The sequence below is a fragment of the Pelodiscus sinensis genome, chromosome 24, assembly GCF_052426305.1.
Source record: "Pelodiscus sinensis isolate ZL-2025 chromosome 24, ASM5242630v1, whole genome shotgun sequence".
Lineage (NCBI taxonomy): Eukaryota > Metazoa > Chordata > Testudines > Trionychidae > Pelodiscus > Pelodiscus sinensis.
In genome coordinates, this window is record NC_143075.1 from 16,207,686 (window position 1) to 16,233,346 (window position 25,661).

A 25,661-nucleotide genomic window follows, 5' to 3' on the forward strand; every position below is an offset into this window, starting at 1 on the left:
CGCCCCTCCAGACAGGGGCTGCCCAGGGACTATAGAATAGTCGACTAACCGATAAGAATCCACGAGGTTAATCGACCGTTCAATTAACCGATACTTAACATCCCTAGTGGGGACAGAAAGCAACACTTTTGAAAAACTGAAGGGCAAACAAAGAAAAGTAAGAGGTGGTTTTCACCACTCGTGTCTCTTTGCCACACCGTGTCCTAGATCATCTGAGCACATCAGTGCCACCTACCCTGCCCCAGTTACCGAGAGTGGCCATAATGAAGGGCCAATAGCACAGCAACAAACACTGGCTAGAAGCAAGGAGTTAGCTGCTTGAGACAGCAGGGGGATTCGAATCCTGCGTGCCAAGGAACCTAAAGCAGAGACAAGCATCTTTGCAAGCCCAGCTGTTCTGAAAACATGCCATTTTCTACTGTTTGGCACAAGCTAGTGGTGTCTCCTCCTGAATTGCTGATTTAAGCCATGTCTTCACTAAATGGAAGATCAGCGCTGCCACAATCGATCTTCCGGAGTTCGATTTAGTGGGTCTAGTTAAGACCTGTTAGCTCAAAGTCAGAGGGTGCCCCTATCGGCAGCTGGTACTCCTGCTTCTGTGAGGAGTAAGGGAAAGCATTTGCTCCCATCTGTCTCCCGCTGTGGTGACAGCAGAGAAACTCAAAACAAAGTACACTGACGCCAGCTATACAATTAATGTAGCTGGAGTTGTGTATCTTGGTTCAACCTTCCCCTGTAGTATAGAGCTTGCCTTAGACTTTCCTCCATGGATACAGTGATATGAGAAATAACCCCATGAGAAACCCATTCTCCCCTTCCTTGCTCTCAGAGTTCAATAAAACAGAAACCTTCCTGGTTCTACAAGGAAACTCATCATAACAAAGTAATGGTGGCAGCTGCTGTGTGTGCAGCCTAGGTACAGATCTAAAAGCTTTCTGGGTTGTTACTCTCTTGGTCTTTTGGTTCTGCTTTGCTGCCTATTACTGTGATATCTGAGCGCTTGCCCTGTGATATTTGGTGGTAACAGTCGTGTTCTTAGTGAGCTTCAAAGGACCCTGGCTCTTCTCCTTTTCTAGGTTTGAGGGCTTTGGTGTGTGGAGATCCATAGCTCTCTGCACTTTACAATGGCAGCTAAAGCACCATCATCACTGTTTAACCTGGAGGGTGAGAGGGGGAGGGGAGAACTGAGGCATAGAGGAGTAATGTGGTTCAGGAGAGCCAGTCGGTGGGAGAGACAGGAACTGTAGTCTCCTGACTTCTGCCCTGGTCCCTGCTCACTGGGCCAAGGTGCCTTCAGGTTCTGGCACCCATGAGGTGACATCCCAGAGTCACCTGGGAGGAGCTTCCTGGATGGGAAACTGCCTGCATACAAAAGCACACAGGCCAGCTGGCGTGTGCCGTCACAGCCCAGCAGACGCTCACTAAGCTCTTAATTTGACGGGGGCCATGGCACAGCGTGAACAATTTCCGGGAGAGCAGAGCAGGGCTGACGCAACAGTGCTGATGGCCCCATGCATCCTGCTGGCTGTATTTTTCACGTTTCAATCGATCCATTTGGGGTACACCGCAACGCATGTGCATCTGGGTATTCCACGCAGCCCGGGAGCCCTTCCCAGGATGCTGCTTTAGGGAGGTTGCTCCTCCAAGCATGGTGGAGAGACTTGACGCTTGCGGCCACCTGTGCCCGTTTAGGGCAAGACATCACCCAGGGCTGGTTTGGCACCTACCAGTCCAGGCCCCCTAGGGGGCAGTGCAGAGCACCTTTGTCCAGAGAACCAGGGAGAGGGGGGGGGGGGAGGGGGGGAATCAAGGAAGGGATGAAGGATGCTGAAAGGCCCTTTTCCGGGTGTTGCCTGGGTGTCTTCCTTCTGCGTGGCAGCTCAGCCGGGGGTTGGGGGGGGGGGGAGTAGGGAGCCACGGTTGTATCTGCTCCCCACCCCATGCCCACCCCCCTTATGGGAGGTAGGTGTAGCCGCTCAGTGCCAGCTGTCGCTGCTTCCCCAGACATCCTACAGGCTCTGTCTAGGGAAGCAGACATACATCCCCTTATGTCACCATGCATGTGGGCGAGCCCAAAGGCTGAGACTTAAAACTGCCTATGGGAACTGGGCACCTACGTGCTCAGGGAAGCCCAAGCAGCCTCAGCATTAGAACGTGGGATGGGGGCTTGTCCCAGAGAGGAGCAGGCTGACACGTTTTTATAAATTCTAGCCCCTACTGAAAAGCCTCGGCACATCCCTGCTTTCACCCCGGATAGCGAAAGGGACAGTTCCTGTGGTCCTGGTCAAATGCTTGTTTCAGTTTAGCAAGCCCTCTCTCTTCCCTACCCCGCCCGGTGTTGCATGTGACAAAGGCAGTGGGGTTCTCACCTCACCAATATCATTGCATATCTATATCGAATTCTAATGATCTCAGCCAAACCGGGCCAGTCCTTTGCATACAGCAGGGGACTAAAGGGCTGACTTGGCATGGGGGTGTTAGGAAAAGGCATCAGCAAAGGAGAGGCTGCACAGGTTGCGCATGCGCAAACTGGCCTGGGTGTGTACTTGGAAAAATCTGGCCCCACTGATTTATAATGGGATGAGGAAAGCACAAGATTATGTTGGCCATGTGGCTGCTGCATTGCAGAGTCCCCAAGAAAAGGAGTGGGAGGATGGTCTAAGAAGATGGAAATAGAAGACCCTGGGGGTCAGAATGCAGGCTTGTTGGGAGGGTGTGATTTTAAGGGCATCCCAGTGCTAGAGGGCAGGGGACTCACTGGTATCAGGTAGGTAATTTCACCTGGCCTCCCCAATTCAGTGTACCCCAACTCACCACAGTTGTAATCTGGAGCTACAAGGTGTCATGTAAAAGGTCCTTGGAAAACTAACATATTCTTGCAGGAGGTGCATACGTGGTGTGTATTAAGAGTTATGGATATATGCTGGAATTAGGACTCAAATGTGTTTAAAATCAGGCATCTCAGGGAGAGCTGGTAAGTAGGTCTGCCCAGAAAAAAGAATATGTTTGCTTCTCTGATCCATCTACTCAGTGACAACTTCTGGAGAGGGACACAAGGGGCACTGGCCACGTGACGGCCCCACCCATCTGATTCCTCCCACCACCACCATTAACCTGGGGGAGGTCCTGCCTCTTCTCACCCCACCCTGCCCCTTTCCTCTCCACTCCCTGCCTGTTCCCAACCCACCCCCCACTCCATCCCTTTTCCCAAGACTGCCCCTGCTCTGCCCCTCAACACCTTTTCTCACCCTTGCTCTGCTCCCTCAGGTCCCCAAGCTCCCAACCTGCCGCTACTCCACCCCTTTCCCCAAGCTCCCCTCCCCTGAGTGACACAACCAAGGGGTGCCCCCCCACAATCACCGGCAGCAGCGGGGGAAGCGGAGTGACCTAGCTCCAGCTGCTCCGCTTCCTGCCACCGGTTCCACCCCTTTCCCCAACGCCATGGTTGGGAGTCGCGGGAATGGAGCGGGCTGGGGTCGAGTCATTCCACTTACCACCACTGGTGAGTGTAGGGGCAGGCTTAGCCCAGCCCCCCTGCTAACCCTGGACCGTGCCGCTGGAGAAGAGGCATTGTGGGAAGGGGTGGGACCACCCCCTCAGTCACCAGCAGCAGGAAGAGGAGCAACGCCACTGGGAGCCGGCGGAGTGGAGCGAGCGGAGGCCAGGTCGCTTTGCGACCTGCCACTGCAGCAGATGAGTGCGGGGGAGACTGACCTCTACTGCCAGCACCAAATCCCTCCCCCCTGCTAATCCCCTTGGGCCCCACAAAGAGCAGGGACCAGAGCAGTAGGATGAACCATCCATAGGATAGGATGGCTCTGCCTCCAGTTACTAGCCCCTGGCCGCACCCTCTCATGAGTCACCCCCGCATCTGCTCATGAGGCAGAGACAATGAAGGTCCATTTACATATTAGATAAACAAGGCTCTCAAGAGGGGGAGGAGACCGGTTGGCACCTCCACCCCAAATGATAAGTAACTGAATCAGTGGCTTGTATGCTATCTTTCCGTGCCACAGAAGTATATCAAGGTAGATCTTTTCTGAAAGCTAATGACACACTGGTGATTAGTCTCCTCATGCAAGGTCTTGATTAACACTGAACAAGGAATTATGGGGATATGCTGATCGTATCCTGTAAAGTCTATGACTAAGCTAAGGGGAAAAACAGATTTATCCAGGCAGGCAGCTCTCTGATTAAGAAAGATATTAGCAGAATCAACGGGACGCTCCATTTATACAGAAATCAGCAGCGGGATAGGAAATCCACAGGCAGGGAAGAACAGCTCAAGGTCATAATGCCCCTTGAAATGTGGCAACTGAAGTCTGGAAGATAGAAGCAAGGACAGAAGCCATCTTTGGCGTCCATCACCAGACCAACACGTGGGGCTAGAGCCCTTGCGAGCGGAGAAAGATGGGTCTTCTCACCAAGGAGGAAGGGAAGGGAAAGGCTGAAGTGCCTACACATAGACCTTCCGCCTATGAAGCCAAGAGAAGCCAGCATCTTGCACAGCTGTGGAAGGGCCTGGACTGAGGGAAAGTCAGCCCTAGCTGAGAAGAAGACTGACCGGAGAGATGCACCCTCTGGTACAAAGTCTAGAGTAAGTTTTAAACTTTTAGGTGCATTTTCACTATACACCCCCTGCAGGGAAGGGTTCATAGACCCCAATTAAGTTAACAAGCCAGGATGTGCTTTTGTTTCGTTAGAGGTGCAAACCACCCTTATTATGTCTTTGTGTGTGCCAGGAGAGGGCTGGACACTTCAAGGCTGATGGGATGGGGGATTTCAGGGTTGGGGGCACTCTGTGGTTCTCCTGCAAGTCGTAACCAAGGCTGACAAAGCCAACGCGGGGAGACTGTGCTGTCAGCAGGGTGCTGGAGTCAGAATTGATGACCCAGGGGTGTACAACACACGGATGCTCAGGGGGTGAGAGGCATGCTGGGACCCAGGCTGTGAACTTAGGGTGAACTGCCACAGCAGAGCATCTGAGGCACCTCGGGTTACAGGGCAGGTGGTGATGACCCTACTCTGGATGCTCTTCCTCCAGCATGTTTCAAAGCAAGATGCCTCCTTTTAAATAACTCATGAAAGGGAAAGCAAATGGCAATGAAAGGCAGCGTGGGCGAGGAGACAGGGGCACCAGAGCAGGAGAACTGTGTTTTCATTCTGGTTCTGCTACTATACCTGCTGTGGGACTTCGGACAAGTCACTTCTCTCTGTGCCTCGCCTCCTTACCCTTTGTCCAACCTGGAAGCTCTCTGGGGCTCTCTCTCAGGAGGTGTATGTGCAGTGCCTAGCACAATGGGACCCCAGATCTCCTTGGTTCGCCTGGGTGCTGCCATCAAGCAAATAATTTCCAAACTGTCCTTATTACCCTAAGCAGATGGAACATTATTGGTTCTTCTCCCCTCTACAGATGAAACTGTGCTATCAACACCGGCCTTCAAACTCTGCTGCCAAGAGCATGGTTTCCATGTACAAGTGCTTTTCCTGGGCACCATGTCTGACAGCTATGCTGCTGCAAGAGTCAAAAGAGCAGCCTGACTAACCGAGCTTTTAGAATAAGATGACCTTCTATACGGCGTAGGGAAAATGGGATAAACTGGCTACTAGCCACAGCCCTGTTTCGACATCGGTGGGCCCTGTTTTTCAGTGACACTGAGTACCTGCAGCTTACACTAGCCCCCCTGCTGGAGTCTTGGATGCTCAACACTTCTAATAACCAAGCCCCAAGATTGCACAGTTACCAGTCCCACTGTGGACATGACCCCAGCCGTGTATGTCACTGCTCCCCCCTATGCAGAGGAGTCCTCAAGGCCAGGGGAATAACATTTCTCCACAAGGCTCAAAAGAAACGACATGTGATACCCTGGGAGAACAAGCACAAGGAAGAAGCAGGAGGCTTTTTCGCACACTCTTTGATCCTCTTCCATGACCACAGGAGACACCCTACGGGTCACCCAGATCCTAGTTCGCAGGTTATTACATACACCAAGTTTCTCTAGTGAAAACACGCAGGCTGCTTGCCGCAGAGTGGAAACGAGGACATGTCCCAAGTCTCTCTGCAAACACAGCCCCCAGGGAAGAACTTCCTCCAACACTCCCATAAAGATTCTACCAGCTGATCTGGATGAAGTGAATCGAGGGGCTACAGATAACACAAGACCTCCAGTATCCTCACAATCCAATGAACAGTGCACAGAAATTCTCCCCCACCTCCATGCTTTCTTCCATGCATTCCTCCCCCACCTCTCTTTGTTTGGCTTTTTTTAATTGCATTGACTTTCTCACATGAGCAGGAAAGAAAAAGAAAAACTTTCCCCAAAAGCCCAGTGCTGAATTCGAGTGATCTTTGTTATGAAACATTAAAAATAGAAACTTTCTCTCTGCATGGAAAAAAAGCCCAGAATAATTACAGATGTTTGATTCCCATGGCTGCTTATCGGAATGGACGGCTTTATGCAGCCTAATCAAAAGCAAAACAGGAAACGGTCTAAAAATATACATATATCCTCTTGGAAACAGAGCAGAGAGGCTGGAACCATTTCAAAGAAATGCTATTTATTACTGAGCAACTTACTCTGGAGTCACTGCAGTTTATATGTTCTTTTAGCAAGCTTTTCACATTAAGGACAATTATAAAACCTCGTCCTTGAAATAACCCGTTGTAAAGGTTCATTCCCTTGGGCAAAGAAAGAGTGTGTGCACCATCTTGATTCAATGATTTCTTCCAGTCTGATCTGTTACATGACACAGATGGAGCAATACTCTTAAATCAAACCTTGCTAACTTTGCTCACTGACCTGACTTTTCCTGTTTTTGTTTACTTACTAGTGCTCTAGTTTCCACCGTTCTATTGCTAGCTGACTTGCAAAAATTTATTTGCTCACTCACCTGAAAAGTTTTCTTTTTCATCAAAGAATAAAATCTCTCCAGGTCTTTTCACTACCATCATAGATTTTGGACATGATCTTGCAGCAGTGAAGTGAATGGAACTTTTGCCCTTGAGTTCAATGGGGAGGATCAAACAGTTTCTGCTTGGGCGGGGAATGTTTTCAGGACAGTTTGGCCAGGCTGATGCACAGATTCAATAGAAGCAGTTGCAGGAGTGCAGCACAGAGAGAGCCAATAGGGCATCAGCCCCTTGCTTTGGATAGTACAGACTTTTAGAACTTCATCCAGAGCCCACTATTGCATCTGGAGTATTTTTTTTTACATCAGAGTTACATTAGCAATCTTCCCATTATCTGATCAAAAGACTGATTTAAGCAATAGGGAACATACCACCCTTTTTTACAATTTCATAGTGAGTTCCTTCAGAACCCATGGGTGATTGCCATCTGGTCTGGGTGACTTATTTACTGCTAAATTTGTCAATTTGAAAGGTGGCTTTAAAACATCGACACCTCAATCTGGGGCTGTGTCTAAACTACATGCCTCCGTCGACAGAGGCATGTAGATTAGACAGATCAGCAAATGGAAATGAAGCGGCGATTTAAATAATCGCGGCTTCATTTAAATTTACATGGCTGCCACGCTGAGCCAAAAAACAGCTGATCAGCTGTTTGTCAGCTCAGCGTGCTACTCTGGACGCTCCCGCGCCGACCTGAAAGCCCTTTATCGACCTCCCCATTATGCCTCATAGGATGAGGTTTACTGGAGAGGTCGATAAAGGGCTCTCATGTTGGCAGGGGAGCGTCCAGACTAGCGCGCTGAGCCGACAAACAGCTGATCAGCTGTTTGTTGGCTCAGCGCAGCAGCCATGTAAATTTAAATGAAGCCGCGATTATTTAAATCGCGGCTTCATTTCCCTTTGTTGAACAAACAAATCTACATGGCTCCGTCAACAGAGCCATGTAGTTTAGACGTGCCCTGGGATTGCTCTTCAGATCTGTCACCTAATAACAATGGCTCAGGTGTGGGAATCTTCCTCACACTGCCTGCAATGAAGACAGGTGAGGCAAAGAATCCGTTTAGCTTCTCCACAACAGCCTTAGCTTCCCTGTGTGCTCCTTTAGCATCTTGAGAGTCTAGTGGCCTCCCTAATTGTTTGGCTGGCGTCCTGCTGCTGAGGTACTTCCCATTTTTTCACTATTGGTTTGTGTGACCTTTTCTGGTTGCTCTTCACATTGTTTTTTGACCTGTCTAATTACACTTTTACCAGTTAGTCAGCTTACAGCTGTGCCCTTGTAAGGTCTGTAGTGTAGAGACAGCCTAAGTAACATCATGGGCTAAATCCTGACCTCGACTAGGCAGGTGCAATTGCCTTAATGTCGCTGGACTTGTAAGCAGCTTGCGTTGGGCCCCGTATTCCTATAACCAAATGTGTGTCTCATTTCACTGCACTGCAGGAATACTGACTCTGTTTGTTTTCTTTTAACTCCTAGTACAATACAATCAGCGTCAAGGAAAGTCTCCAGCATCTGCTTCATTTTTTAACTTAGTGGTGCTATCATTTACGTTATGAACTCTGCCTCCCTCTGCTGCCAACAGATGGGGCTCTTTGCTCCAGGGGGGAGGGCAGGAAGGTACGTACACTCAGATTTAGCCCACACCGTGGTTATTCTTAGCTGGAGAGGTCGATAAAGAGCACAAGGTGCAGAATGAACCCGGCCACATTAACATCAGACGCGCACACAACCAGAGCCATGAGCTTGTCTTGGCTCTTCACGTTAGATCCTAAGGAACATGTGTAACATCATATGGAGTGTGAAGCAACAGCCTGTGGGTGAGAGAGACTGGGTTGGATACACAGTACACAGGCGCTTACTTTTCTGTGTTGCTCGTAGTTTCTGATGAAGTCACGTAGCTGTTCTTCCCGGCTCTCCAGCGTGGCATAGAGCTGTTGCATTTGGCTGACCAAGTCTGTCTTCTCTGCTTTCAAACGTTTTCGATCTGCCTTCATGGCTGCATGAAAGAACGCAATTACAGCTCAAGGTCAGAGACAGGAAATGGGACATGTCTCTACATTCCCAAAGTTACATCTCAGGCCCTCTGAAACACGCTGCTCTCAGAGTACACCCAGAGCCACTAGGAATCTGCAAAGGGCTCTGAACTCCTGACTTTCCTGGACTAATTAGTGTGGCTAGAAAGGGTCGCGGATGCTCTGCCATCATTAGCAGAATGATGCAAATGGAATTGGAGCCTAATCTAGGCAACATCCATTTCTTATGAATCTCTCTGTCCATATTTGGAAAGTAAGGCCCCGACGTAGCAGAGAAATGAAGCACATGGCTAGTCCAATGTACTTCAGTGGGACTATGCATGTGCTTTGGCTAATAACGGTGTGCTGAAGTGCTCTGCTGGATTGTGACCCAAGTTGGAGCTATAAAAGAAAAGCCCTATGCTATGTCTAATCTAAAATCTGCCATTTTGTTGCCCAGTCACCCAGTTTTGTGAGACCCCTTTCTAACTCTTTGCCATTAGCTTTGACTTAATTGTCTTGAGTAATTTTGTATCATCTGCCAATTTCATGACCACGCGTTTTATCTCCCTCCACCCCCCAGATCTGGTTCCAGTTCAGACCCTTAGAGGATTCCACCATCTACCTTTCTAAACTGGGAAAACTGACCATTTATTTCTACCCTTTGTTATCTAATCTCTTAACAATCTACTGATCCATGAGAGGCTCTTCTCTCTTATCCTATGACCACTTACTTTGTTTAAGAGCCTTTGGCATGGGATCTTGTCAAAGGGTTTCTGAAAGTTGAAGAATACAATGTCAACTGGATCATCCTTGTCCACATGCTTGTCGACACGGGCAGCCCATAACTATAGACCGACTCGGCCGTTGCCTAGGGCGCTGCCTTCAATGGGGTGTCCGATGATGTCATGGGGCGCCCGGGGCGCCCGATAATGACATCACTCCATTGACAGCCATGCAGGCGGGGGCGCTGATTGTGTGTTTCGCCTGGGGCACCAGCTGCCGCAGCCCGCCTCAGGCCGCTCCTGCTTGTGGACACCCTCAAAGAAGTCTAATAGATTGGTGAGGCATGATTTCCCTTTACAGGAGATCTACTACAACCAAAGCCAATGTAGTTTTCAATGCCCTGTAAGTTAAAAAGGGAAGTGTGTGTGGATAGCGACTAACCCAACTGGATGTACAGCGCTGGTCTGATCATTTACAGTTCTGGAGCCTTTCAAATGCAACTGTCTGCCAGGAGAAAAGACCTTTATTTCTTTCAGCAAGAACTCAGTGTTATTCAGTGCAATTCATGCTGGACAGCAACAAATTACTGTACCGATGATGCTGAGTTTCCTTCTAGGTTGGAGATGAAACCAAGCCTAGTTCGTAGCTAACCCTAGAACCACAGGGTGGAATCTTGGTTTCACTCAACTCAGTGGCAAAATTCCAGGCCCAATGATGGGGGAGAGGAGGGCACAAAGGGAGCAACTGCCCCATGGCCTGGTGATTCAAAGGGATCCAGGGCTCCTAGCTCCCACCGCTGCTACTGCAGCCAGAGCTCCCGGCCCTTTAAATAGCCGCTAGAGCTAAAGAGCTGCTGGGGACTCTTGTACATTTCAAAGCTGGCACACCCCCATGCAGCCCGTAGTCAATGGGACTTCCCGCTAGCCTCGGGCTGCATGCAGAGTTCCGTATTCCCCCTTTGAAATGTACAAGAGCCTCAGTGGGTCACTAAGAGTTAACTGTTAGTTAACATCCTTAATGCATTCAGTCTGAAGGGGGTTGGGTTTGGCATTCCATCTCCATACCAAATACAGTTATAGAAAACCATGAAGATCTGAGACCACATAGCCCAGGAGCTAGTTTCTGACATCCTTTACATTGGTGTAAGCCCAGAGCAGCTCCAATGAATCTAGTGGAGTTACTCTGGACTTGCATTTGTGTGATGCAGATCAGAATTTGGTCAGATCTTCCAACTCAACCTGAAGGCATCATGGCGGCATGACCTGTTTTCAATGCATGGATGCAGAACAAAGCCAGAGGGAAAGGAAAAATCCAAAGAATTTGAGACATTTCATCTCCAACATTTCCAGTTAAAGGCATTTCAGAGCAAGTAGGTTTCTTTGAGGGACAAAGTGCTCCCTTCCTCTTGTTACTGAAAAAATAAATCACACGTGATGTTACATCACATCAAGCAACTTTCAATGAAGTGGAACAGGAGACATTTGGGAGACCTAAGTGAAACAGAGTATGAATCAGAGAATACTCGAAAATAGGGCAAATAGAAAATAGACCCAAGGACAGGGAGGCTGACCCTAAACAGAGTATTTCCTCCTTAATACGAACTAAGGTAAATGACAATTACCATGACCCCTCCACAACACTTAGAGTATGTCTACACTACACAGCTTTTAGAGACGTGGCCGTGTCCACACAGCCAAGTCACTAAGAGTCAGGTAGTGTGAACGCTGTTTGCCAGAAACTTCCACTTCTTACCCGTTTACACAAGTACTTGCCACCGCAAAACTTTTGTTGTTGGAGAGCGAGGCATTAAAGCACCTGTGAACTACAAAAGCTTTTTGTCCTTCAATTGCTAGCATTGAGCAAGCTTTAAACCTCACGGTGTTAATTATGGCTCAATCTCCTCCTGCTAAGTGACAATGCAACACGGAGATGAGGAGTAGCAGAAAATGAGTGCTGATGTTTCATCAGTTCACTTCATTTCCCCAAGCTCTCTGGTACCTGCGCAGAGAAGAAGGGCTGTCCTAGCACCACTTGCTGGAGGGAGGAGAGAAGTCTATGTCTATAGTGGAGAAAGTACACTGCTTAGCTTGTCCATAGATTACAGGGTGGCACATAACCCATCGTCTCCTTGGGGAGTGAAGCCAGAGTGCCAACAGAAAGACTTTCGATGACAAAGGGTGTTCTTGTGATACTTTCAGAAACATGAAGCGCCTGGAATCTAACAAGCAAACTTGGGCCCGTGAATCTTCTAGCCTAATATTGCAGAGCAAAGAATTCTGATAGTCCATATAAACATTCTCATAGTACAATGCACATGAGTGGCTCAAAGCATCGTAGTAACAAAGGGCTAGAAGAGCCCTCAAGATTTTCCCCCATCCTCCTGAGCTGAAACAGAACCAAGGATACCGAGACATGTCCAGGGACTGAATCGGGGGCTTCCGGGTCTAAAAACATGAGCTTCTTCTGCTTAAGCCAATGAACCTGGTCTACGACAACTCGTTCTTCACTAGTTTCCAGACTCATCAGTCTGAGCCCTGAACCTTGCTGCAATTTGCCCATCACCCATTGGTACATTTCGAAACTTACAAAATAGTACATTTTCAAAAAGGCCAGATTCTGTCCCCTTTAGATAGGTTAAGTCACTTTTTTCCAGGGATGTAAAATCCCACTTAATTGGTTCTACGGGTAAATGCAGGGTAGACACCACATTGAACCATTTAAGTGATTAAAGGGATGTGCGGGCAGGGGACACTCCAGCCCAACTGCTCACAGGCCTTCTGCGGTGATGGTTGCCATAGCTGCGGCTTCCACCCTCTCTGCAGGGACTGCTGCCACAGGGGGCCAGGCCGGGTTGGAGCAGCCCTCCATTAAGAGTGATGCTTACCAGGTACCCATTTATCTGATTATCCATTAACATCCCTATTATATTCCATTGCTTGTAATGAGACTATTTGCAGCATAAAGCGCTAAGCTAAGCGTGAGCAAGAATAACAAAATGAGGCCCAATTGGTTTCAATTTTGAAGCCTTGGTGCTTTGAGTTCTCCCCACTGATTCGACCCTACCCAATTCTCATACTTTATGATGGAGAACATACCAGGTATCACAGGGCTCTAATGCAGCTGACAAAGACAGAGCAAGAACCAATGGCTGGAAGTTAAAGCCAAGCAAATGCAAATTAGGAAGGAGGCAAACACTTGTAACAGCAAGGGCAGTTAGTCGTGACAACAAAATTGCCAAGGGAAGTGGAGAATTCGCCATCTCTTGAGGGCTTCAAAGCAAGACTGGGTGCCTCTCTGGATGACCCTCTACCCCTGGGGCTCAACAGCAGAGCAACAGAGTTAAATGTGATGGTCTTTATTACAGAGGAGATGAGGTTAGGTGATCTCGTGCTCCCTCTGGCTATAAAAATCTGAAAGTTTACATTAAAAAGCTCTGTTGCCGTTTGAAGTCATGTTGGCTTGAGACTGCACGGGGAGGGAAAAGGACAAAGAGGAACAAATAAACAACACTTTTGCTTTCAATTACATTAAAATCCACTTACATTCTCTCTATTTGTTTTCCAGATGCTCATTTGCAGTGGAAGAATTTTTTCCTCTTATAAATACAGTACGGAGCGTAGGAATAAGAAAGCCAATGACATAATAATTCAGGGAATAGTAGGTAATGAGCCAAACTGCCTGTAGTTTCCCCTCACTCCTCTTCTGCACAACCGTCTCTAATTCAGTTCCTGGCCAGCCTTGGTGCTGAGGGCTGAAAGCAGCCATCAGTCCTCGCCTTTTTATTCGTCTAATAACTACAAACCTTGGTGGGCTCCTCCACCGCAGAACGGCTCCAGAGGAGGCCTGTGATGAGTCAGAGCTGGAATGTGAATCCAGCAATGCTTGGGAGCTGGGATGAGAGACCCATCCGTAGCTCACGCTGAACGTGAAGGAGCCAGCTGTCGGCCTCTTGCATGAATTTGCATACAATTGTCAGAAGTCTCCGCTCCCTGCCCTCCTTTCAAGAGAACAACTTTGGCAGAAGTAAAATCTCCACTGATAGGTTATATAAAGGACAAGGATCCACTATTCGTATTAGTATTGACTACATGGTATGACGCAGTGGGGGTGCTGTCTTGTCTTGTAACCCAGTGCTCTTTCCTGGCTGTGTTGTTTGATTCACTCCACATGTATATTGATCCAGGCACCTAGTACCAGCTTGAGCAGATAAGGTGGCAGAGAGACACAAAGGAAGAGAGGCAGGGACAGCCACTTGGCTGCGGGGTAAGGCCTAGGAGCTGAGTCAGTCTTGACTGGGCTAAGGGGAGGGAGGATGTTTTTAGACCAAGGAAGGGGGGTGAAGCCCCTTCCCCCCAAGAGGACTAAGGCTGTCTGCCCTGGTTCCTATGTCAACATCGAGCCTGTGCTGCACTGTATCTCTGAAAGCAATAAAACCTTCTACTCTACTGGCTGGTGGAAAGTCACATCTGGCTGCGGAATAGGGTGCAGGGTTGGGGGCTCCCCGACGCGCCGTCACACGTTCCACCTTCACGGGTTATTATTTGCATCATCGTTACACCCAGCAGTTCTAGTAAAGGACCAGGACACCAGGCTATTTGGTGCTGCACAATCACAGAACGTGAGGCCGGTGCCTGCCCCGATGGCTCACACTGCAGCATGGAAAATTAGGTAAAATATACAGAAAAATATGGAGAACTGCATTAGTTCAAGAGGTGGCATGAGATGCAAACAGGAGTTCAGAAGTCATGACAACATCTAAGGGTAAGCCCCGATACCATCAGCATTGAGTGACAAATAGCTGAGTCCAGTCTGGCATGACCCAGGATGAGGGTCCATACATGGGATATGCCCTGGGAAGATATTTTCCCAAGCCTGATCACTCTAGGACTCTGATTTTGCACATAGGAGGCACTATAACAGAATGGTGCTAAACACCCCAACGTGTTAGAAGTCTTGCGAATGAGAAAGCTGGCCGCCTCTCGCTGCAGAGGGGGATTGTGGAGACGGCTGGTGTACATAAACTCATCTATTGTGTTCCAGCGTCCCATCCCCGCACACAGAGCAGAATCTCCTCTTATCATTTAATAGATCTCACGACCGGTTGCACAAACGTATCTATCATGTTCTGTGCAGAGCTCACAGCAGAAGCTCTGCTAACCATTGGGCAAATAAACTTTTTTTCTTTCCAAGCAGTTCTGTGATACGATCAGCAAATTCCTGAAAAAAAGAAAAAAAGAGGGCCAAGGGTGTAGACCAGAGGACAAATATCTGCAGGGGGTGCCACTGAACAAGCTTGTATTTAATCACACAGACAAAGAGATGTTAGAAGAACATTATGAAGGTTGCCGAGTCAAGGATTCAAAAGTTAGGAAGTAAGGATGCACAGGGTAACTGTACTCACGGGCAGTATACCCCTCCTGCCCCCCCTCCCCCTACAGATACATGCACAAAGACAGAATAGGAGTGCTAAATTTGTTGCTAAAAAGAAGATTCCAATTTTACAGCTTGGTGTGCTGGAGAGATTGCAAATCTCCAGCCTGCTGGGACCAGAAACTCTCTCATCAGACCTACATCAACCATAGGTATTTTCTCTTAATGTTACTTCTGTACGATAAGGTCCGATGCCGGAGTAAACAAGGGGGATCAATTTACAAGGCTTCCCAAGGCTGTTATGCTCAAATTGGCTAGAGAATGTAATGGGAAAGCAGAGAGGTTTCCCATGCATGGGTAACCCAGGCAGGGTCAACTTCATTCTACAAAACACACTGTTGCTGTATTGCTGTTTTTTTCAGGTGAATAGCTTCACCTGTCAGACACTACCTAGAGGTTCCAGTGGAGAAAAGACAAGCTTCTCTATGGAATGCATTTTGGTTGCAACAACTATGGTCATGTGTAAGCTAAGTGAAACAGTATCATTTTATCAAACATTATGTTGAGTCTAGGCTGTGATTAGAATAATAGAAAACTGGAAGGAACTTTGAAAGGTCATCTAGTCTCCTGCACTCATGACAGGATCAAAAACCATCTAGATCACCCCTGACAGATGTTAGTCTAACCAGCTCTTAAATATCTCCTGTTATGGCGAGCACACATTTTCCCTGAGCAATTTATTCCAGGGCCTAATCACTCTTTTAGGAAATTTTTCCTAATGTCCAATCTAAACCTCCCTTGATGCAATTTAAGCCCATTGCTTCTTGTCCTATCCTCAGAGGTTTCCGCTCTCCCCCACCATCCTCCTCGTAACAACCTTTTATGTACTTAAAATCTACTATCATGTCCCCTCTCAGTCTTCTCTTCTCCAGATTAAACAAACCCAATTCTTTCAATCTTCCCTCACAGGACATGTTTTCTAGACCTTTAATCATTTTTGTTGCTTCTACCTGAATCTTCACCTGAAATGGGGTGCCCAGAAGTGGACAATACTTCAGCTGAGGCCTAATCAGCACTGAGTAGAGCGGAAGGATTTCTTCTTACAACACTCCTGAATTGTGTGGTAATACTTCAGTAATATTCACTAAGTGTGGGTTTTTTTAAATAATTTTTTTTAGGACCACGATCGGATTCCTGTGTCCTAAAAGACAGGAGGTTCTATGTGCATGTGTTGTAGGGAATGTCTACACTGCAACGCTATTTCGAAATAACGAGTGCTATTCCAAAATAACTTCGTATGTGTCTACACAGCAGGCAGTTATTTCAAAATAGTGTCAAAATACTGTCAAGCTGGAAGACTTCTTACTCCGACTCCTGTAACCCTCATTGTATGAGGAGTAAGGGAAGTCAAGTTGGAGGAAGAGTGCTCTATTTCAAAATAAGTGCTGAGTAGACATCCCTATTTCGAAATAAGCTGCGCAATTGACGTAGCTCAATTTGCATAGCGTATTTCGAGTTAAGCCCTGCAGTGTAGATGCACCCTAAGCCTGCACTGCCATATTGCTAAGAGAAATGAGAGTTTTTCAAGCTCTCTCCAGAAGGAAGGTTAAAGAGCTTGAGGGTACGCCACAGAAAGGAATTCTCAAGGCACCTTCCTGGGTTCCACAGCTAGACTCCCACTTTGCCTCGTGGGATCTCAGAGCCCTTTAGAAACAGCTAGCTGAACTTCAGAACAAACCTGTGAGGAAGGGCCATGAACATCAAAACCTTACAGATAGGTAAACTGAGGTACAGTGGAGTGACGTGAATTGCTGGTTAGAAGCAGCTGGCAGAAGTGGGATGAGCACTCGGTTCTGCTAGTCTGGCGTACAATCCACAAAACTGCCCTCCTGACTGCTGTACCAGACAGGTGGCGATTGGGGAAGAAATATTTTTGACTCTCTCCCTCACTCACGTACTAAGCGGAGGAAAATCTCAGAGCATGTCAATGCCGATAACCATCCCAGCAGCTGCCGTCTTCTCTCTTTGATAAGATTTCCATGGTGCATTGTTCCGGCTCGTGCACGTGGCCGATTAGAAGCAGCTTTAATTACTAAATTTGTTGAAATGGATCGACAACTTGACAAGGCAGCACAGAGGGCAGGAATGCCAGTGGGGGAAAAAGACATTTGCTGTAATTACCTGCTACTGCAAAGCTCTGTTTAAAGTCACATAGACCTGAGGGTAGTACAGATCCGGGAATATAACCGTCATTGCAGAGAAATCTCACCAAACCGTCTATGGAGACAGAACACCTTAGGCAAATACTGAGAGTGCAGAAAGCATCTGACCCCATATTTATCTAATAAAAGGCAGCCAGAAGGGTTTTCACTGTGCAATGGGACAGTCTGATTTTGTTAAAGCGATGCTGTGTGAAGCTTTAGGACCTGGGTATAAAAAGGAAAATTCCCTACAGGATGGTGCTAGAGATGATCTCGTATCTACAACTCCACAACACAAGAGCTGTCTCCCAAGTAGAGGAAATCCAATTAGTTGACTCACTGAAAACGGGACTGCATACAATAGCAAAGGATATCCTAAAGGCCACCCTCCTACCAGATAAGAGGAACTCACGGTCTGTTATTTATTATTCGTGTTATAAGAGTAACTGGAGATTCCAACCCAGATGGAATCCCCGCTGTACCCAAAATACACACACACACAAAGAGAGAGTCCCTGCACAAATAGTTGACAGTTTGAGTAGCCAAGAGGAAGGGAATGGATTATTATCTCATTTGTAGATGGGAACTGAGGCCCAAAGCAGGACTTGACCAAGGTCACATAGGGAGTCTGTGGCAGAGGGAGCTGTTGAATTCTGATCTCAAGTGACAATCTAATGTCTTAACTACGAGCCCATTCTATAGGCCTTCTCTGTCTTTAGCTTCAGTCAAGCACCCAGGGCATCGCAGATGTGAGTAAGCCACAACCAAGATGATTATCCTTTGTAGGAAACACACAGGCTGAAATTCATCAAAGCGGTAGTACCAAACCTATGTTCTACGAGCCCTCAAAATAGTGGCTCAAAGTCACCAGGCCGGCCTTTGCAGGGGGCTACATTTCACCTATGGGGTGAAACAAGATACACATACTGCAGGTGTAATTTTAAGGCGCGCTTGACAACTGCTCAATTATTACTGGCAATTCTTCCACAATAAGCAATCCAACTAGAGCCCATGACTTGCGGGAGATGAATGGAGATTCTCTACTAAGCAATGCTCACAGCAGGTTTTCAGACACCACTTATTGGGTGCATTATCTACGAGATGAGTATCCCGAAGACAAGGAGAACAGATAGCTCTTTTCTCAGAAGGGCACTGCTCTGGCTCTGAACGATACTATTGATCTCAACATGCCCGTAGCTCCTGTACAAGGACTCCAGTACCTTTCAGCCACTCCAAGTCAACTCTGGCTTGGCACATAAAGTCGTTTCTACAAACAACAGAGTTTTACAGCCAGCAAGACCTGGCTGCAGCTCTGGGATGGCCTAAGGAAGAGAATCAGAGAAGTTAGGAGCTGGGGCTAAGGCAGTGGTCTCCAACCTTTTTAAGCACAAGATCACTTTCTGAATTTAAGTCAGTCCAGGATCTACCTCAAACCAACATACCCCTACCCCGCACCTTCTCCAAGGCCCTGCCCCACCCCTTTGCCGAGGCCCTGCCCTCCTCACTCTGTGAAGATGGGGTACACAGAGGGGTGACAGTGACATCAGTGCCCCCTGCCTGTCTCCCAACCCTGAACAACAAGCAGGAGGCTCCTAGGGGGCAGCTCTGATTCTCTGGGCAGGAGGAGCAGGGCAGGGTGTGGAGAGGCAGCTGCAGTGCCTGAACTTGATTGGCTCCCCAACCAAAGCAGTCAGGATCACCTGTCAGAGGCTCCAAGATCTACTGGTAGATTCTGATCTACGAGTTAGTGATTACTGGGCTAAGGGGTGGCCTCTCACATCCACCACCCACAAGCTTTCTCCATCAGCCCTTGCCTTCAGTAGTTGTTGCAATCATCCATTCAGTAGTTGTTGCAATGCAACTATTCCTCATCCACAGAAAAATTAAATGTCTTCAAGTCACCAGGACTCGAAAGTATTTTCCTTGAAAAAGGAAAAGAACAAGTCGCCAGGATCTGATCAAATGCATCCTAGAATACTCAAGGAGCTGATAGAGGAAATGTGAGCCAAGAGCTGTCAGTTTTCTAAGGAAATATAGTGACCATCTATGAAAAGGGAACTAAGGACAACCCAGGAAACTGCAGATCAGTCAGCTTAACTTCTGTGCCAGGAAAGATAACGGAGCAAATAATAAAGGGATCAATTTGCAAATACCCAGAAGATAATAAGATAAGTAAAAGTCAGCATGTAAAGAACAACTCAAGCCAAACCAACCTGATGGCTTTCTTCGATAGGATAACAAGCCTCGGATAAGGGGGAAGCGGTAGTCATGATATACCTGGACTTTAGTAAAGAATTTGATACAGTCCCACATGACCATTTTATCAATAAGAGAGAGAAATATAATCTAGACAGGGCTACAACAAGGTGGGTACATAACTGATTGGATAACCATCCCCAGAGGATAGTTATCAATGGTTCACACTCGTGCTGAAAGGGCATAACAAGTGGGGTTCCGCAAGGATCAGTTTTGGAACTGGTTTTGTTTAAATAATGGCATAGAGAGTACGCTTATAAAGTCTGCAGATGATACCAAGCTGGGAGGGTTGCAGGATAAGATTAAAAATTCAAAAGGACCTGAACTGTCTGGCAACATTGGGGCCTGACTAATCCCGAACAAGGGGATTTGCCAAACGAGGGGAGCTCCCCTCCCGTGCTGTCCTCGGCTACGACTTCAGCCAAGTCCTGCTGCTGCTGCCTGGTCACGGCTGCCCAGGCCAGAGCTCCGTGGCTGCTGCCACTTCTGGGGCTGCCAGCTCCCACTACTGCCCAGCTACAGGGGCCAGAATTCCCTGCTGCGCCTTCCTCCCTCAACACGGGGCTCCTGGCTGAGTCACAGCCCCTCTTCCCGCTCCCCCTCCTGCCCTGCAGCCTGACCTCCTTATAGCTGGACTCTCTGGTCCAGGAACATTCGTGGGCCTGACGGACCACAGATATTGCCAGACCAGAGAGTCCTAGTTAAGAGAAGAACAACCTGGAGTGAATTTGTCTATTTTTATTTCAGTGAGGCAAATGGAACAATGCTTTCAATGCTGCTTAATAATGCACATATATGCCTATACCTAGCTATGGCTTATCAGCTCTCTTTATAACAAAGTGTTAGTGTTATTACACAGTTTTACTGTATTGGCACAAGGAAGTATGTAGATAAAGTTTAAAAGTCATGCTTACGAGGAGCAGCATTACCAACATTTTCACTGCCCGCTGGTCGTTTAGAAGACACTTACGGGTAATTTAGAACTAAATAACAACACAGAACACAGAACCAAGACTAGCAGCTATTAACAAAGTTTATGAGACTGTGGAAAACTTAGCCACACCCATAATAAGCAGACAACCACTTAACTAAAATCATGCTGGACCACGGATGTTGCCAGACAAGACAGTGCTGAACTAGAGAGGTTCAACCTGTACTTAGTGGACCACAAGCTATGAGTCAACAGTGTGACTGATGAAGAAAAAAACCCTCAAATATTCTGGGATGTATTAACCGGAGTGTTGTAAGCAAGACATGAGAAGTCCTTCTTCTACTCTATACTACTCAGCATTGATTAGGCCTCAACTGGAGTACTGTGTCCAGTTCTGGGCACCACATTTCAAGAAAGATATGGAAAAATTGGAGAAGCTCCAGAGACGAGAAACAAAAATGATTAAAGGTCTAGAAAACATGACCTATCTGGGGGAAAACTGAAATAATTTGGTTTGTTTAATCTAGAAAAGAGAAGACTTAGAAGGAGCATGATAACTACTTTCAAGTATCTAAAAGGTTGTTAAAAGGAGGAGGGAGTTAAATTATTCTTCTTAATCTGTAATAAGACAAAAAGCAGCGGGCTTAAATTGCAGCAAGGGAGGTTTAGTTTGGACATTAGGAAAAACTGCCTAACTGTCAGTGTGGTTAAGCACTGGAATAAATTGCCTAGGAAGATTGTGGAGTTTCCATCACGGGAGATATTTAAGAGCAGGTTAGATAAACATCTGTCAAAGATGATCACTAGACGGTGCTTGGTCCTGCCCGGAGGGCAGGGAACTGGACGTGATGACCTCTCAAGGTTCCTTCCAGTTCCAGCATTCTATGATTCTATGACCTTATAAGCAGTCGTGTACACAGGGCCTTAAGCTCCCCTGCCTTATAACCAGACCGTTCTGTTGAGGGGTAAGACAGCCCAGCTGTGGTGATAGTAGAAAGACCAGTGCTTGCCTGCGTTATGTTGCTCCCAGTATAGGATTGTGGATCGCCTGATAGACCAAAGAAGAAGAGAGGAATACATAGAGGGAAGCCAAGTTCCTCTTGCATCCAAATTAAGATCCTGAGCAGCAGCCGTGATGAGACAGGACCACTGACTCAGCACGCAACAGATTACAAGGATTTCAGTCCCATATTACATTTGCTTTTATGACGGATGATGTGACACTGAAAAGTTTAGCTCTGGATCTGCCCCACAGCTTGGGAGGCATCGGGCTTGGCCTATTAGAAAGGCAGGCGCCAAAGGCGAAAATTCAGATTCTTAGCTTGAATGGCTGCCAGTCATGTAACCGTCTGAGTCTCTAGGATTTGGGCCCAATTATTTTAGAACAATGCAGCAACAATACCTTAAAGCTCAGCCTGCTCCAGCAGCTCCCCACTGCCAAAACTCAGGCATGTTCTTGCCTCACCAATTAAGAAGCCGCTTCCCCTAACTCTGTCCCCGGCGTGACCTTGGATTCGGCTTTTAGCACAGCAACACAGCAAGCGCCAGCAGCCAGCACTAATAAAAATTCAGCGTCCCATAACTCCTTAGCATCCATTAAACAGGAACGCATGCAGCGTGGGAGGGCTCGCCATTAAACAGCTACACTAACAATGTTCCCCACCGTTTAAAACTTCCTTGCAGTGATATGCACAACCTTGGAGGACCCATTATCATCACTGTCTGACCAGCAGAGGTCTCCCCGGTTCGTTTTTGCTGGGCTCGGCCTTTTTGCCTCTACTCAGAACAGAGCGTTTCTCAGTTTCTGCAAAGATTCCTTTCATGCCAGGTGTCCCATCAGCATGCAGGTCACACTGAAGGGAAACAAAATTTGTCTTAAGCAAAGTCTCCTTTCCTATGCATAGCGATTATCGGCAAGTGCGCAGCCCGTCATAAAACTTGCAGTCACTTGAAATTCACACCGGCACGACGGACGGCGTTAGCAGAGAAATTTGACGTGATATTATTTATGAGCCATAAGACGGTGGTAAATTCCTGCGCAGCTTTAAAACTCACTCCCTAAAGTGATTAAAAATGGATGAATCTGTGATTACTTTTACATTTCTGTCCTTTAGCTTGCAGGATACGGGGGGTGGGGCATACGCTGCATGCAGTGCTGCTGGAGGGGAGAGCGGGCAGGCAATGAATGGATAAGCTGACCTGGATGTGCTATATTATCGGCTGGACACAGCATCTGCTGGCAAATGGGTTGCTTCTGCTAGAAAATGTTTTTATTGTGCTCCTAACCCTTTGGAAACTAAAGGCGCATGGAGTGGCTGGCTCGTCTCCTGCCTTGTCCACCAGGGCCCAATCCTGAAAATGCCATGGAGAGCAGTGCTTATCAGCACAGGCATTCACGGACTGCAAAAGCCGCTGTTGCAAGATTGGGCCCCTAGGATGGGACTGGCAAAGGTGTCTAAGGAAATTAAGCATTCAATTTCCACTGGATTTCCAAAGGAACTGGATGCCTAAATCCCATGACCTGTAGCAGTGATGGGCAACCTGCGGACAATCGGGGTTGTATGTGTGAGCTGCCAGGCATTTTGTTTACTGTCGACCAGGTGCAGGGCTGCCAAATTCAGCCAGTTTCCATCCATGTAGTTCTTTTCCTACCGGTGTTACTGAAGTGACTCATGTAAAGCAAGAGCACGTGAAGCGAGGGGCTTGCTGATTGCACATAGCATTGATGGTAAAAGCTGTGCACTCCCAGTGCATCCAATCGCAGAGCTATTACGGTTCAATTGGCACATCCTGCAAATTCTAGGTATGCAGGCGCCGTGAGCAAAACGACCCTATCCTGGGAGACCATCTTGTTTACGACAATCTTGCAGCCCATTGGGATCAAGGCGGGCCACGCGTGTGGCCCAGTCACTAGCCTAGGTTGCCCATCGTTGGCCTATCGGCTGGGAATTTCCAAGGGGGTAGAGTCTGGGTAAAGATACTCAGGCTTGTCACTGGTGGGAAGGGGCAGAGGGGACCCTGCCTGCAACACTCTTGCAGACTACAGCTCTGCCACACTCAAGAATGGGGAACTGCAGCTGAAGCTCCCTACTTAAACCTCCCCCTTCCTCACTTGTCAAAGGGCAGTATCTGCCCACAAGAAGAGACCAATAGGCAAACAGCAGCGTATCTATGGCAACATGCAGGCCAGTTCGTAACTCTTCCAGACACAATCAATTAACTCTCTATAGGGATTTTTTTTTAAAATTTCTTCTTTAAAACAAAACCCAGAACACATTGCCAGGGTGTATAAATAGCAAAGAGCAAGCTTTGGCCCAGGCATTTCCTGGCTGATTGTGATTGTTGGGTTAGCTCCTCTGGCCGGTCGCTCTGATGAATTGCACGGAAATACCTCCCTGCTTGTCACTGTTTAATTGCCAGGAAACCCCCAAGCAAAACAAAACTCCACCGAGGGTGCATATGGAGTGCAGCTCTGGAGCCTTGAACGGCAGCCTTCCCCCAAGGCAGCAGCACCAGGAAAACTTAGCATCACCTAAGCAATGAAAGCCAAGTCCCACAGACGGCAGAACGGAACGGCTGGTTTTCCGACAGCAACTAATCTGGGTGGCGCTCAATAGCCCATCCCAAGGTTTATTTTGCCTCTGCCGCAGCTTGTGCTAATTTTCAGCGAGGGTAGGCTCCACCGCGTGGTTATGAAAGACCATTGACTGCGTGACTCTGGCATGGGGAAGGCAGGAATATTCCCAAGGGGGGACCCATGTGACCAGCTGGCTGACAACAGGGTCACACTGGATCGGAGCAGCTGTCCATCCCGCTCCACATCCTGTTTCCACTCTGGGCCAGAACTAGCTGCTTCAGAGGAAGGAAATCTCACGGACTATTGCGTAACTGGTCCGCAGGGAAAAGGTCTCCTCAACTCCCAGGGCTGGTTTATGCTCTGAAGATGCATCTCTCTTCCCACACTTTGTTAAAAACAAATAGCCATTTCTAGTCAGAGTGTCTAAGGCCTGAAGGCACCACTGTGATCATCTGATCTCCTACAGCAGCGGTATTCAAACTTTTCTCATGACCCGGGGTCATTTGACTGGAGTGTGGGGCTGAGGGGGAGAGCTTTGGGCTGCTGGTGGAGGATCCAGCTTTGGGGATGTGAGGGCTTACCTCGAGTTGCTCCCGGTCAGCGGTGGGGCTAAGGCAGCTTCCTGCCTCTCCTGGCACCGCAGACCATGCCATGCCCAGAAGCAGCCAGCAGTAGGCCCCCAACCAATGGGTGTGTGGAGACAGTGCTCAGGACAGGGGCAAGTGTGCACTCTCTACCCCGCAGGACTTGGGACCTGGACCTGTTGCGGCCACTTTTGGGGTGCAGCGCAATCTGTGGTACCCGCACAGGTAGGCAGCTGCCTTAGCACCCCCACTGGTCACCTTATCCCCCTGCAGCAATGAGACCCATTGCCCGACATTCCACGACCCAGTACTGGGTCATGACCCATAGTTTGAAAACCTCTGTCCCACATAATGCAGGACATAGACTTTACCTGAATTAATTCCTGGTTTGAACCAGAGCAGATCTTTAAGAAAAATATCCAATCTCGATGTATTAATTGCCAGTGGTAGAGAATCCACCACAACTTTTCATGAGTTTTTCCAATGGCTAATTACCTTCCCTTAAAAATTTACTCCTTATTTCCAGCCGGAGACACTTGGGGGCACTCTGAGGAGGTTGAAGTCCCTCTGTTGCATCCAACTCCCAAGAACAATTTGAAATCGGGCAGAGGAGAATTGTGCGTGCACATATTTTGCACAGCAAGGGATTCTACAGGGAGAACCTGTGGAGGACCTGTGTATTTAAATTAGATTAATTAACCAGGGTCCTACAATTCACAGGTAACTGCTTTTGCTGTTATATACACCTTGGATTCAGTTATTTCCACTCCAACTCGTCTGATGAAGTGGGTTTTACCCACAAGAGCTCATGAGCCTATATATTTGTTAGTCTCTACAGTGCCACAGGACTACCTGTATTTAAAGTTACAGACTAACATGGCTACCCCAACACTTTCTCCCTGCGGTGCCTGTCTTTGAAACCCGTTGCAAATAAGAGCTAACTTGAGACGTTATTAGGACTGCAAAGGACGTCCTAACCACCACTCAAATGGGGAAAGTTTATTGCATGGGGCTAGCAAATCTTGCCACTTGCAGAAATTGTTTAGGAACCAGGAATAATTTAGGTTTTGACCGTTGCTTGTGAACAAGTGTTGGT

General features: G+C 47.8%; 1 protein-coding gene across 7 annotated transcripts in view; it reads right to left on the minus strand.

The window, feature by feature from the left end:
- The window catches only part of KAZN (kazrin, periplakin interacting protein), an 844,711-nt gene that overhangs the window by 73,296 nt on the left and 745,754 nt on the right, over positions 1–25,661 (minus strand). For all 7 annotated transcript variants that reach the window (XM_075906495.2, XM_075906499.2, XM_075906496.2 and 4 more), the window contains one exon: positions 8,768–8,904. In XM_075906495.2, coding sequence (XP_075762610.2) covers positions 8,768–8,904 — 137 coding nt within the window. The remainder of the gene's footprint in view (positions 1–8,767; positions 8,905–25,661) is intronic.